Source organism: Cervus canadensis, chromosome 9 (assembly GCF_019320065.1).
Source record: "Cervus canadensis isolate Bull #8, Minnesota chromosome 9, ASM1932006v1, whole genome shotgun sequence".
NCBI lineage: Eukaryota > Metazoa > Chordata > Mammalia > Artiodactyla > Cervidae > Cervus > Cervus canadensis.
The window spans coordinates 66,453,725-66,468,466 of NC_057394.1; the positions used below are offsets into that span (position 1 = coordinate 66,453,725).

General features: G+C 34.9%; 1 protein-coding gene across 2 annotated transcripts in view; it reads left to right on the top strand.

Annotated features, from left to right (window-relative positions):
- The window catches only part of RB1 (RB transcriptional corepressor 1), a 116,384-nt gene that overhangs the window by 17,411 nt on the left and 84,231 nt on the right, over nucleotides 1-14,742 (top strand). For both annotated transcript variants that reach the window (XM_043478295.1, XM_043478296.1), the window contains 2 exons: nucleotides 10,520-10,635; nucleotides 12,687-12,806. In XM_043478295.1, coding sequence (XP_043334230.1) covers nucleotides 10,520-10,635; nucleotides 12,687-12,806 — 236 coding nt within the window. The remainder of the gene's footprint in view (nucleotides 1-10,519; nucleotides 10,636-12,686; nucleotides 12,807-14,742) is intronic.

The following is a 14,742-nucleotide window of genomic DNA, read 5'->3' on the forward strand; positions in this document are numbered from 1 at the left end:
TGGCAACCCACTCCAGTACTCTTGCCTGAAAAATCCCATGGATGGAGGAGCCTGGTAGACTACAGTCCATGGGGTCACACAGAGTCAGACACGACTGAGTGACCTCACTTTCACTTGGTGAATTGATACTAATTCTGCTTTAAATGTTTGGTAGAATTCATCAATGAAACCATCTGAGCTTCAACTTTTCTCTGTGTAGAAATTTTAAAATTATTAGTCTAGTCTCTTACCTTGTTACAGGTCTTTTCAAATTGTCAGTTTCTGTGTTGGTTTGGTCATCTCTGTCTCTTTAGAAGTTTGTCCATTTAATTTAAATTATCTGATTTGTCAGCAGGCAGTGGCTCATAGCATTCCTGTTAATAATTCTTTTTGAAAATTTCTATAAGGTAGGTCTTAATATCCTTTTGTCATTTCTATTTTTAACTAATTTGAATCTTTTTTCTTGATCAGTTTAACTAAAAGTTTCTCTTATCTTTTTTCAAAAAAACAATTTTTGGTTTTATTGATTTTTCTCTACTTTTATACTCTCTAAATTTAATCAAACCATTTCTTCCCTCTTCACCATTTAATGTCTTAAGCTTAATATATATGTCGGATAGCATTATTAAAGTTCATCATGAGCTTTCATCATGAACTACTCAGATATATCTAACATATAATTATAGATAATTGTTATAATAGTATATAATTTGATTGCTATTTTTACTGCAGCATATTTTCTTTTTTTCTGAGGACCCATGGAAGGAATTTTACTCTCATCTCTGAATGAAGACTAGCTAGGCTTCTTCTGAGAAGCAATTTTATTTTATTTTGTGGTCATTATGACTCTTGTAACTGTTTACGGATTTGAATGCCAACTTTCAAGGCATAGCATGTAGTTTTTCTCACTGACATCTTTCTTGTTATTTTTTCCACTGTTTCTGTATTTCCCTTTTAGTATTTCAAAGAAATATATATTTACATATGAACATGCATATATAAATGTATATCTATATATAAACACACATATATATTCAAAACTCAAATATACTTGTTTTTTAAATTTTTTGTAGTATTAAAGTGAGAAGTGAATATCCATTGCTCTCTTTGTATTCCCACCTCTATAGAAATAACCACTGATAAATTTTTGTTCATTCTGTCCCTGCAACCCTTCCTCATTTCCCCCTTCACACACATACACACACACACACACACACACACAGGATTTTTATTTTTTTCACTGAGGTTTTATTATTTATTTACACTTTTTAACCAATTTAAGTAATTATTGATGCTTTTGGAATAGGCAATAGATTCAGATGGTTTTAAGATTCAAAAGAAATAAAAATGTAAGCAATGAAAACCTCTCTCATTCTTTCCCCTAAATTACCCACTTCTCCTCCATAGGCAGCTAATAAAAGTTTCTAGTTTTTGTGTTTTTCTGTACCTTGCTTTTTTCATGTAGTGTTATATGTTGAAGAGTACCTCTCCTTCTGTGTTTAGCTTAATCTTTTTAGTGGATGTATTTTTCCATTGTATGGACATGTGATTTGTTTATATATTCCCCTATTAACAAACATTTAGTTTATTTTTGACCATTTGATACTACAAACTGCTGCAGTGAATAGCTTTATATATACATTTAGTGCACAAATAAGAGTACTTTTGTAATGTTGGTTCCTAGAAGTGAAACCACTGGGTCAGAAGACATTCACATTTACAAAATTTAATAGATATGTCTTTGCTCACAGATAGATAAATAGATAAAATCTTTGCTGATGTCTCACTTTTCCAATAAGGCCTAACCTGTTTAATACTGTGCTCTGCCCTACTTCTCCCTCAGATTTCTCTTCACTTTGCCCTGCTTTTTTTAAGTTGAAGTTTGCAGTGTTGGGTTGGTTTCTGGCGTACAGCAAAGTACATCACACTCAGTGACGTGTGTGTGTGTTCTTTATCAAATTCTTTTCCATCATGGGTTATAACAAGATATTGAATATCTTGTTTCTCCCAAGCTATTTCCCTTTTGGTAACCATAAATTTGTTTTCTATGTCTGTGAGTCTTTTTCTCTTTTGTCTGTGAGTTCATTTGTATCGTTTTTTAGATTCCACACATAAGTGATATTATATGTTTGTCTTTGTCTGACTTAACTTTGTATGATTCGGTCCATCCACGTTGCTGCAAATGGCATTAATGATTTCCTTCTTTTATATGGTTGAGTGACATTTAGTTGGTTATATATACCACATCGTCTTTATTCATTCACCTATCTTTATTCTTCATGTTAGAAGTAGGTACCAGAAGAATATATCATACTGTATAACACCTTTTTCCCATAGGATTGAAATGACTGTGGAGAGTTATAGGCTTCCAGGTTTGCTAGGGTATCTTCAACCTCAATTTGATAGGACCGTTTGTTTTTCTGTACTTTAAACATCTTTATGCTCTATATAGTTTAGATACAACAGGTTTTGTTTTGAAAGAAGTGATTATAAATACTCTCTCAGTGAATCAATTTTTTTGCTTATATGCATTATAATTTTAGAGGCCTGATATTCATAATTATTGATGTTCAGATTGGTAGTTATTTCTATTACATATTCAGCTATAAACAGTAGTCAAGTTTATATGAGACCTAGATATTTAGGAGAGTTTTGAAGTGAGTTATTTTGTCAAAAATGCCTGTTCCTTTTCTGCTTTACCTCTTTTCAGTATGTGCCTTGATTTTTCTCATTCTGCAAACCATTTTTAAGATAAGTTGAATCAGATTTATATTGCAGTCAGAAACCACCAAACTTCCCCCCACCTTGAATCTCTTTTAGAAAGTGTACCAAACTTTATTAAATAATAATTTTTCCTAATTTTATTCTAGCCTGACAGCCAGTGCTTTTTATCAGTATAAAGATAAATTGTGTTACCTTGTTGCATTGAATTCTAGCAAAAGTGAAACACTAGCTACTTTAGCTACTGAGGCATTATTGAAAGTAAACATATGGGTTAACTTAAGTTTTTAAAAATTTAAGCAAATTTGCCAAAGATTATCATTTTATGATTTGAACCCTAGAGACTCCCAGACCACAGGACTTCAGTGATCGATGGTCCCTTTCATTTTCCCTTCCAACTGAGATTCTTTTATTCTAATGCCAACTCATTTATTCAGTAGTTATGTTTTCATTTTTTCAAATGATATTGGTTGAATGAATGGACATGCAAACTTTGAAAAATATCTTTTATACGAATAATTAAATCTGAATTGTAGTAGTTGATTTCCTTGCTGTTTTTCATCTTTGTTTCTAAGAGGGTAGACATCAGTTAATTAGTAGTTGTTTTAATATGGTGGCTGTTTTCACTACTCTATGGCTCTGTCTTCTTGGGTGGATCATTTTTTGGGCCTTGGACTCAGTAAAGCAGAGAGCTTGACTAGAAACTAAATTCCAGGTCAGTTATGTATTACAAGTTTAGGAAGTGAAGATGGTCATTCATTTCTTTGTGTGAATTAATCCTGCTGATCCTCAGTAGCTTATCAGTGTGTGATCAGGAGATAAAGATATTGTGGTAGGACCAATATTCTCACCTTAAAACTTTTTACTCATGATTCAGTTGCTGCTTCGTTCTCTGAGCCTACTAGGAGGAAAAACGAGAAAGTCAAAAAAGTCATTCTATCCTATACTGGGGTATGACTACTGATGCTGCTTTTAAAATATATATCCATTTAATGTCAAGTTAATGCTGACCATTGTACTAGGTTCTTGGGCGTTCAGCAGTGTACTTAGTGTGATTATGCTTTCAAAATGCTTACAAACTAGTTGAGATAGGGACAGGTGAACAGTCTAGTAAACTGAACTTGAGTTTAGTTAGGTGCTTAAATAGTCCTAACCACTTAATTCTGTAGAAGTTCTTAGCTCCAAGTACTCATCTCTTGGGCAGAAGACTAGATGAATCTGAACTTGCCAAGAACATATTTTTCTGGGAGTAGAGTCAACTCTTTCTCCACAAAGGCATTGTGTAACTGGATGGCTAATTCAGTTGGTGTTGACCCCTGCATCTTGAATCAAAAATATGATCGAGCACAAGTAAAGTAAGCTTTTGTATTCTTCTTGGCTGTGCTGCTCTTGCCTTTTGGTTCTTGTGAGCACATCAAGAATTTCGTTAGCACTCACTGCTGTCAGCTAATATTATGCAAGTGAGAGGGAGAATTTTCTGGCATATTAGCATGTTATTTCTTTTGTTCTTACATATAACTTTGGTAAGGAAATCCCGGAGGGGAAGATATAAAGGCAGCTCTTAGCCCCTCTACTTCTGTAATACATTTAACGTGTAACTTTATTGCTAATCACTCATTACAGTCTCATGAATCTGGTGTGAGGATGTATCCTTTTGACCCTGAGATAAAGAGCGTGTTTCCTATGGCTTATTTCCATCATTTTCATAGTTGATATCTTAAAAAGTAAAGATAAGAGAGAGTAGTGTTTTTAGCTTTTAAAATTTCAGGTTAAATTCATGCTAGTTATGTTAACCTACTTTTCAGTTAAGATAACCTACTTTTCAGATGTCTCTAAGATGATTTATGTTACCACTTGGGGGAGCTCTTTTATAAGTTAGTGCATTGTAAAAGAGCAAGTGTTGGATTGGCCAAAAAGTTTGTTCAGTATTTCCATAAAATATCATGGGGAAAAAACTCAACAAACTTTTTGGTTAACCCAGTAGAAGTCATATCACTAACTCAGGGTTACCAATTGGGTGGTTTAAGTAAACTAAACTAAATGATAGCTTAAATGAATAGCATCTTAAGTGTTGATTGTAGATTTTGATTTAAACTGTAGTATATGTAATTAAAGTTTTACTATTTAAAAAAATTTTTTCTCAAGAATATTCCTAATTTTTCCTCTCACCTGTTTTATATAAATTTAGTACTCTTCAATTGACTTACTTTCCCCTCTATTTTATAATTGTAGGTAATTTAGAAAATATATCTAGGGTTAATGAAAACCATTTGTAATCCTACCACCTAGAGATAATAGTTAACATTTTGATATATTTTTGCCTATCCTTTCTTTTAAAATTTTTCACAAAATTGGAGTCACAATATACACAGAATTTTGTATTCTGATGTTTTTTTCTCTTAACGTGTCTTTGGTTTTTTTTCCCATGTCCTTATAATCTTTGAAATGTTTTCTAAGAGTTTTATATAGCTCTTGATACAGCTCTATCATAATTTATTTAACTATTCTATTTAAAGATATTTAAATGTTTCCCACTATTTTTGCTGTTATAATTCTTTGAACATTTATTATACTAAATCTTACTTAGTAATTATTTTCATTGGATAAATTCATAGAGATAAAACTGAACTCTTAAGGCTCTTGGTGCAAATTAGCAAAATGTCCTTCAATTAACACTCTTCTGAGGTTCTTATTTTCAAAATATGTTTATTGAAAATTACTCTTTTTCTTTTGCAAAATGCTTTTTCTTATCCTTTCCTCATTTTTTTCTTCTTTCATTTATTTTTTTTTTTGTGATTCTTTTGGCTGAGTAAAAATTGCTTTTCCTCTGTTTTAATGGTTTCAAAGGTCCTATTCTGAGCCCATTACATAATTCTCAGCTAAAGTTTTGAGGAAACAAATCAGTTACAAATTTGGGTTGTAATTTCCATTGGAAAATAGGGCATAGATCTTGAGACAGCAGTGAGGGCTGGAAAGCAGGATGAGTCATGTGAAACATCTGTATCGAGGAGTTGGGGATGCTATAGAAGTGGATGAAACTGCAGACGGCAGAGGAAAAAAGAAGGTGGTGGGGAAAAGTCTTTGGAATTAGGAAACTCTGAAAAAGTTGATAGAGATAAAAAAGAGAATGAGAATGTTAACTGTGTTTGAAAAGCTAAGGAGAAAAGTTTCATTACAGTGGTGTCAGATGTTGTATAGAGGTCTTTGTAGATGAAACCAAAGAAAAGTCTATTAAGTTTAAAGAGAGATCTTTCGAGACTTAGACAATAGCCTCAGTAGAATAGCGCTTATATAGTAGATGTGTTCAGTGGATGCAGTAGGTGTGTACTGGGAGAGTGTATCTGGTAAGTGTGTGTGTGAATAGTGAGAGGTTTGTATGTGTGGTTCGAACGGTAGCTTGATAAAGTCCAGGGATAGAAGGATAACTTTTTTTTTTTTAAGTGATGTAAGCTTGTTTGTGGGGCTTCCCTGGTAGCTCGGCTGGTAAAGAATCTGACTGCAACGCAGGAGACCTCGGTTCAATTCCTGGGTCAGAAAGATCCCCTGGGGAAGGGATAGGCTACCCACTCCAGTATTTTTGGGTTTCCCTGGTGGCTCAGATGGTAAAGAATCTGCCTCTAATGCAGGAGCGACCTGGGTTGGGAAGATCCCCTGGAGGAGGGCATGGCAACCCATTCTAGTATTCTTGCCTGGAGAATCCCATGGACAGAGGAGCCTGGCAGGCTACAGTCCATGGGATCCCAAAGAGTCGGACACAACTGAGTGACCTAGCACAGCACAGCACAAGCTTTTTTGTAGCTAAACAGAAGCACGTGTTTAGAAAGAACTGTAAGATAAATTATGTAAGACAGAGGGAGGAATTAATAAACTAGGTCTTGAAGGAGGTGATCCAAAGTGGGAAGAAGTGAGGGAATAGATTTACTGAAATAAAGTGTTGGAGGAGGATGTTCATTTGTCCAAGTCAGAAGAGAAGAGGGACCTGAGCTAGATGCAGGGATGTTGGGAGTCAGACTGTAATATATGGTAATTAGAAATTATCTGATATGGAGAAACATGTTGAGGCCTTTGGAATTGTGGTTCTTTAACCTTCTCAACAAAATAGAAATAAAAAGTACAGAAGAGTAAAATAGTTAAGAGTACAGGACTTTCAGTGGGGTGGTGAGATTAAGGATTTCAATAGTGAAAATGTTAGGAAATCAATGTAGAAATGTAGTAAGGAAATATTCTTAAATAAAGGGAAGAAGACTAATTTGAGTGTTAGGAAACTTAGGTTTTATAGGCCTGTGGCATTGATAGGCTGTGTTGGGCAAGTCTCCACACTCTAATCTTCAATTTCTTAATCTGCACAATGAGAACTGAATCAAATGTCATTTACGGATTTAAAAGTCTTGAATCAAACTGAACTAAAAAAGAACAAAACATAGCTGTAGTAATCAAGTCATTGTAGTATTGGTGGAAAGAAAGACAAATAGGTCAGTGGAACAGAGCAGAGAATCAGAAAATAGAATTCACACATATGTGTCAGTGTTTGCACACAGAGGTGCTAAGGTAGTTCAATAGAGAAAGGAGTTCCCTCTCAACAAACGATACTTGGAGCAGTTCGACATCCATAAGCAAAAAATGAACTTTCGTCCCTATGTTGCACCAGTCATAAAAATTAATTCAGATGAAGCATATATATAAACTCCAGAAGATGACCAAGGAGAAAATCTCTGTGACCTTGGTTTAAACAAAGATTTCATGGATAGTACCAGCAAGAGCATGATCTATAAAGTGAAGTAATAAATTGAGATCCATCAAAATTAAAAACTTATGCCCTTTGAAATATGCTATTTAAGAAAATGAAAAGCTACAGATCAGTTGAAGATTTTTGCAAAACACATACCTGTTAAGGAATTTGAATCCAGAATGTTTAAGTAACTCTTAACTTTTTAAGACAAACAACTGAATAGAAAATTGGCAAAAGAAGAGATCCAGATGCTAAGTGAGATTTGAAAAAGTACTCAATGTTATTAGTCCTTGGGAAAACGTACCACTACACACCTACTAGGATGACTGGAAAACAGACAAACAGAAACTAAGTGCTGGTGAGGATGTGAAGAAACTGGAACTCTAATTTGTAGCTGGTGGGGGTGCAAAGTATTACAGCCACATTGGAAAACAGTTTACCAGTTTCTTACAAACTTAAACTTACATTTAATACAGAATTTAGCATTCCCCAATGAGGTATTCACCCAAGAGAAATGAAAATATGAATCCACTTAAAGATCTGTAGTTGAATATTTAAGGCTAGGGTTAGTAGTCTTATTCATAGCAGTGTGTTCAGCTTTTGGAATAGATAAACAAAGTGTGGTGTATTCATACAATGGAGTGCTACTCAACAAATAAAAGGGATAAATACTAATAGGTGCAACAATATGGATGAGTTCTCAGAAGCATTATGCTAAGTGAAAGAAGCCAGACAAAAAAGGTTACAGCCTATATAATTCCATTTGTATGACATTCTAGAGAAGGAATTGACATCAGATCAGTGATTGCCAGGGACTAGAAGTCAATAAAAATGATTTCTTACACACAGCACTCCAGTATTCCTCAGCATTCCCAAGGATGAATATCTTTGGTGTGGAGAAGGTTGGGTTGTGGACAGTTTTTGAGACAGATAACGATGTAGAGGAATGAGTGCTAGATCCTCTGGTAACAGTGCTGCTGCTGTTTGTTATTGAATGAGTGTAAGGCCTGGCACTGTGCTGATTGCTTAAGAGCATCCTCACTGTTAAATTTCATAGTGACCCGGATAGGATACTATTATCATTTCTATTTTAGTAAAAACTAGGTTTAATTAGATTTAATCAGTTGTTCACAGTTACACAACTAGAGTATGTGTTCAAAGTCTTGATTGTTCGACACAAAAATTCATGTTTTTAACTTAAATAGAAGTGTACTCCCAGGGAGACAGGGAATTTTTTTTGTTTCTGTTTTCATCACTGTATCCCCAAAGTGACAAAACTGTGTTAGTTGCATAATGATTATTTCTTTAAAAATTGTTCAGTTCAGTTCAGTCACTCAGTCATGTCCGACTCTTTGCAACCCCATGAACCACAGCATGCCAGGCCTCCTGTCCATCACTAACTCCCGGAGTTTACCCAAACTCATGTCCATTGAGTTGGTGATCTAAATTATTAGATATGTCAAATTTTAGAAGATACTAAAAAAACAAATTGGCCTGGAGAAGGAAATGGCAACCCACTCCAGTATTCTTGCCTGGAAAATCCCATGGACAGAGGAGCCTGGTGGGCTACAGTCCATGGGGTTGCAAGAATCAGACACAGCTTAGCGACTAAACCACCACCATATATATATAAACTCAACAGTAGGACCAAGAGATGTGTTTCTGGAGAGGTGTGCTTTTATCATTGATATTGTTTAAATTTCCAGATCATGGTGATAATTAAAGCTGATCAGCTTTTGTTGGTTTATTACCATTTTTAAATTTTCTACAGATAATGTCGCTTTTTTTTTTTTTGCACCAGTGTAGATGATTCTCACTACTCCACATTTGTACTCCACAGTTGCTTTTATATGTTGTTTTCTTTCAGATAAATGGTTAATATCTTAACTGGTAATTCAGAATTAAGGCCTGTGTGTATGTCATGTTAATGGTCATCTTCCTATGCCTGTGTTCTGCCTCTAGAACGGCAGAAGCGTTCTGAACGTCAGCACGTTGTTGGTCCCCTGAACTGCACAGCTGTCACAGGATGACCATGTGTATGACTGGCTAGCTTTTCCCTGCTCTACTTAGGGTTTCTCTGAATTCCTCAATATAAATTTTAACAGAAAAAAAAAAAACAAATTGGAAGAGATAAAACTGTATGAAGATAAAGATATGATTTTTAAAATTAAGGAAAAGTTTAGAGTTGGATAGTGATAAGCTTTGTATTATCCCTAAAATTTGATAATCTAGAATAATTCTTTTTCCTAAAACTTTTGTATAATTGAGATTTCAAAACAATATAAAATTGTTTTCAGCTCCATTGTACTCTACAATTAAGAGTAAGCAAGTAGTTCCAACTGTTTGATAGAACATTAGATAATTTGTTATTTCTTTTGTTTTAAATTTAATATAATCCAATTCTACCTATAAAACACATATTTAAATAAATATATATTTTTAGGGGAAAAAGTATTCTAATGATAGTGAAAAAATATTCTAATGATAATGACAGCTGTCATTCGTTGAATACTAATTAAATGCTAGGCATTGTGGTAAGGGCTTTATATAAAAGTCTCATTTAATTCTTACAAAGTGAGGTAAGTATTTCCATTTTATAAGGATGGCAGTTAGAGCACTGAGAGATATAAATTTCATAAGGTTAGAAAATACTTGAATCAATAGTTTGGTAAAAGAACAAGTGAATTAAAGTAAAAGGAGGATAATCAAGTGAGAAAATGGGCTTGTTTTTTAAAAAAAATTTGTGTTATGAAGTAAAATCTTTCACCTTGGCTTGGATGATGTTGTGTTATTGAGAACTGAAAATGTTTACCTCAGAGAACTGACTGGCTTCTAGATTTCTTATAGAAAGTTGTAATTTAACTTTTTGACCTTTCTGGTCATTTTTTTGCTTTACAATATAAAATTTAGTTACTAATTTTGTAACTAGTTTTTACTAGCTAAAATTAAATACTCTCATAAAGACTCAGGAACAGATTTATTTTATTATGCTTAATAAGAAAAAAGTTGCATAGAATAATTTTAACACAGATTTTGTGTGTAAATGATTTAATGAATTACTTGAACCTTTTTGTTTTGTTTTGTCTGCAGGAAGGTTATGTTCAAAAGAAAAAGGAACTGTGGGGAGTCTGTATCTTTGTTGCAGCAGTTGACTTAGATGAGATGCCGTTCACTTTCACTGAGCTACAGAAAAACATTGAAACCAGGTAGAATTTCTTACATTAATATAGGCCTCTGCCATTAAGGAAAAAAAAAAAAAACTATTCCTGAACTACCATTTTAATAGACTTCAGGGAATTGGTGGGAAGTGCCAAAATTAACTAAAACATGGAGAATTTGGGTCAGCTAGTGAACTCTCCTACTCTGTTGGGGCCCTTAATGTCTTTATGCTGCACTTTCTTTAAAACGTGCCAGTCTGTGTCCTGGGAAAATCTTCATTGTATCTCTCACTATGTTAACTTTCTTAATTGTAGCTGTTGATAAAATGGACAAAAAAGGCAGAATTATTAAATAGGCTTATTATATATTAAAACCTTTGTAAAAGTAGTGTGAGCCCATCTTCAAGGAATTTAGTTAATTTATTAAAGTTTAACACTTTTAATATAATAGATATTGTAATTATATATGTTTTGAGACTGTGTATTCAATTAAGTATCTATTCTAATACTTGCCCCTGTAATTACTTAATGTCTATATTGAGTTTATAAGCCTAATGAGAGTTTACTAATTGTTTCCAACAACTCAAGAAAAGCCTTCTGGTCATTTCTTCTAGTCATTTCTTTGACAGTATATTTACAATATATAACAGTAAATAATTTACCAAAAAGATAGTAGTATGTTTCTTCTTGGATAAAGCCATCTAGAGTTAAACATAACTGGTGTTTTGTGTAAATGAGATAAAATTGTTTCACGTTTTAGTAACTCTTTCTTACTACCTCTAAATAAAATGTGGAAACAAAGACCTTCTATGTTCATATTTAACTGATTAAATTAGAAGTTGTTTACCTCTCAGAGATTTCAAAATTTAACTTTATTAAATAAAATCACTAAACCAAAATAGGTTTTATATAGCTGAAAACAGTCTGAATATACAGGTAAATTTTTACATCAGCAAATGTTTTAGTGACCTCAGAGGATTGGAAAGAGAATATCAATGTTTGGGTTAAGATAGACTGGGTATATTTTACAAGGTATGTGACTTGACATAGATTGCTTATCCTTATTAAGTCTCAGGTCCCGTTCCTTTCCTGTGATATAAAAATTATTAGTGTTAGTCGTCAGTCATGTTCTACTCTTTGTGACTCCATGGACTGTAGCCTGCCAAGCTCTTCTGTCCATGGGATTTCCCAGGCAAGAACACTGGAGTGGATTGCCATTCCCTTCTCCAGGGAATCTTCCTGATCCAGGAATCAAACCTAGGTCTCCTGCATTGTAGGCAAATTCTTTACCATCTGAGCTCCCAGCTATTTGCTTTTTCTTTCCCCTAAAACCATTGGTGGGGTAAAGAGAGAAGGTGTGTGCATCTGTGGTGAGGGAGAGCCATAGGTCCCTGAGAAGGGTGTTAGAGCCAAAGTGGGATGAGGAGGTCATCCCTCAACGGAGGGTGTGGGGGGCTTCTTGACATGGGCTGCTTGGTGTGCGGACAGCTGGTGTAGGGAGTCACAGCACGTGTGAGGTAAGAGCTGTCTGGGATGAGCAGTCAGATCCCTACGTGGAGGGGTGAGGGCAGTTCACCGTGGAGGGAGTCAGTCCAAGCAGGAGAGGGGTGTGCCAACATGGAGGAGCGGGTAGCTTGGTAGTTACAGGGGGATTGATTAAATGAGTAAGTCAGAGATAAGTGGATCCCAGGTTTCTCACTGTCAAAGAAGAGATGTAAATATGTAAAGGAAAACATTAGAATGAAACAGGTAGTTTTTGTGTTGGATAAATGGATGTAAACTTAGGATTTTTAAAACATATAGCTAGATATAGAACTAAATATTTGTATGTCTGTAAAAACCCTTATTTTTTCTGTGTTCTTGTTGATAAATGGATGTAGGCTTAGGTGTATAGATACAGGGGTATAGGTTGAAGACTAGTTGATTTTTTTTCCCCTTTAAATTCTAGTAAAATGCAAAAACTAATTCCTTCCAAAGGATATAATAGTGATTTGGTACAGAGCTAACAGGCCTTTTGAATTGAAATGTCTATGCTTTGAAAATGAAAAAATGAATTTCTAAAATTGTGGATTCACTTTTTTCTATTCTTTCCTTTGTAGTGTCTATAAATTCTTTGATTTACTAAAAGAAATCGATACTAGTACCAAAGTTGATAATGCTATGTCAAGACTGTTGAAGAAGTATAATGTGTTGTCTGCACTCTACAGCAAATTAGAAAGGTAAAGTAAAAGTTTTATTAGGATTGCACCCTGCATTTTCATGTCATTGTTCATGATTAGATTACGTCTGGGAACTGTTACATACTTAGTAAAGTTGTTAAGTATTGCACCTTAGATTTGTCCCCTTAATAGTCTTGATTTTCTTATTTGTCCAGTCATACACATTCTGAATGTTTCTTCCAAAATTATTTGCTTTATTCATGTTTCACGTGTTTTAATGAAGTTCGTTTCCACTTTAGCCTTCTCTGCCAGAAGACTTGTAGTTCTGAATGGAAGAGTCATCTAAATTTAAGATTCTTCCTAGTGGTGACCTTACTCCAGAAAGAATGAACAGATGGAGCCAAAGCAAAAACAACACCCAGTTGTGGATTTGACTGGTGATGGAAGCAAGGTCCTATGCTATAAAGAGCAATATTACATAGAAACCTGGAATGTTAGGTTCATGAATCAGTGAAGATTGGAAGTGATGAAATAGGAGATGGCAAGAGTGAACGTTTTAGGAATTTAGGACATTTTAGGAATCAGCGTACTAAAATGGACTGGAATGGGTGAATTTTACTCAGATGACCATTATATCTACTACTGTGGGCAAGAATCCCTTAGAAGAAATGGAATAGTCATCATAGTCAACAAATAAGTCTGAAATGCAGTACTTGGATGCAATCTCAAAAATGACAGAATGATCTCTGTTCGTTTCCAAGGCAAACCATTCGATATTACAGTAATCCAAGTCTCTGCCCCGACCAGTAATGCTGAAGAAGCTGAAGTTGAATGGTTCTATGAAGACCTACAAGACTTTTTAGAATTAACACCCAAAATAGATGTCCTTTTCATTATAGGGGACTGGAATGCAAAAGTAGGAAGTCAAGAAATACCTGGAGTAACAGGCAAATTTGGCCTTGGAGTACAGAATGAAGCAGGGCAAAGGCTACTAGAGTTCTGCCAAGAAAGTGCACTGGTCATAGCAAACACCCTCTTCCAGCAGCACAAGAGAAGACTCTACACATGGACATCACCAGATGGTTAACACTGAAATCACATTGATTATACTCTTTGCAGCCAAAGATGGAGAAGCTCTATACAGTCAGCAAAAACAAGACTGGGAGCTGACTGTGGCTCAGATCATGAATTCCTTATGGCCAAATTCAGACTTAAATGGAAGGAAGTAGGGAAAATCACTAGACCATTCAGGTATGACCTAAATCAAATCCCTTACGATTATACAGTGGAAGTGAGAAATAGATTTAAGAGACTAGATCTTATAGACAGAGTGCCTGATGAACTATGGACGGAGGTTCGTGACATTGTACAGGAGACAGGGATCAAGATCATCCCCCAGAAAAAGAAATGCAAAAAAGCAAAATGGCTGGCTGAGGAGGCCTTACAAATAGCTGTGAAAAGAAGAGAAGTGAAAAGCAAAGGAGAGAAGGAAAGATATTCCCATTTGAATACAGAGTCCCAGAGAATAGCAAGGAGAGATAAGAAAGCCTTCCTCAGTGATCAATGCAAAGAAATAGAGGAAAACAATAGAATGGGAAAGACTAGAGATCTCTTCAAGAAAATTAAAGATACCAAGGGAACATTTCATGCAAAGATGGGCTCAATAAAGGATAGAAATTGTATGGACCTAACAGAAGCAGAAGATATTAAGAAGAGGTGGCAAGAATACACAGAAGAACTGTACAAAAAAGATCTTCATGACCCAGATAATCACGATGGTGTGATCACTCACCTAGAGCCAGACATCCTGGAATGTGAAGTCAAGTGGGCCTTAGGAAGCATCACTACGAACAAAGCTAGTGGAGGTGATGGAATTCTAGTTAAGCTATTTCAAATCCTAAAAGATGATGCTGTGAAAGTGCTTCACTCAATATGCCAGCAAATTTGGAAAACTCGGCAGTGGCCACAGGACTGGAGAAGGTTAGTTTTCATTCCA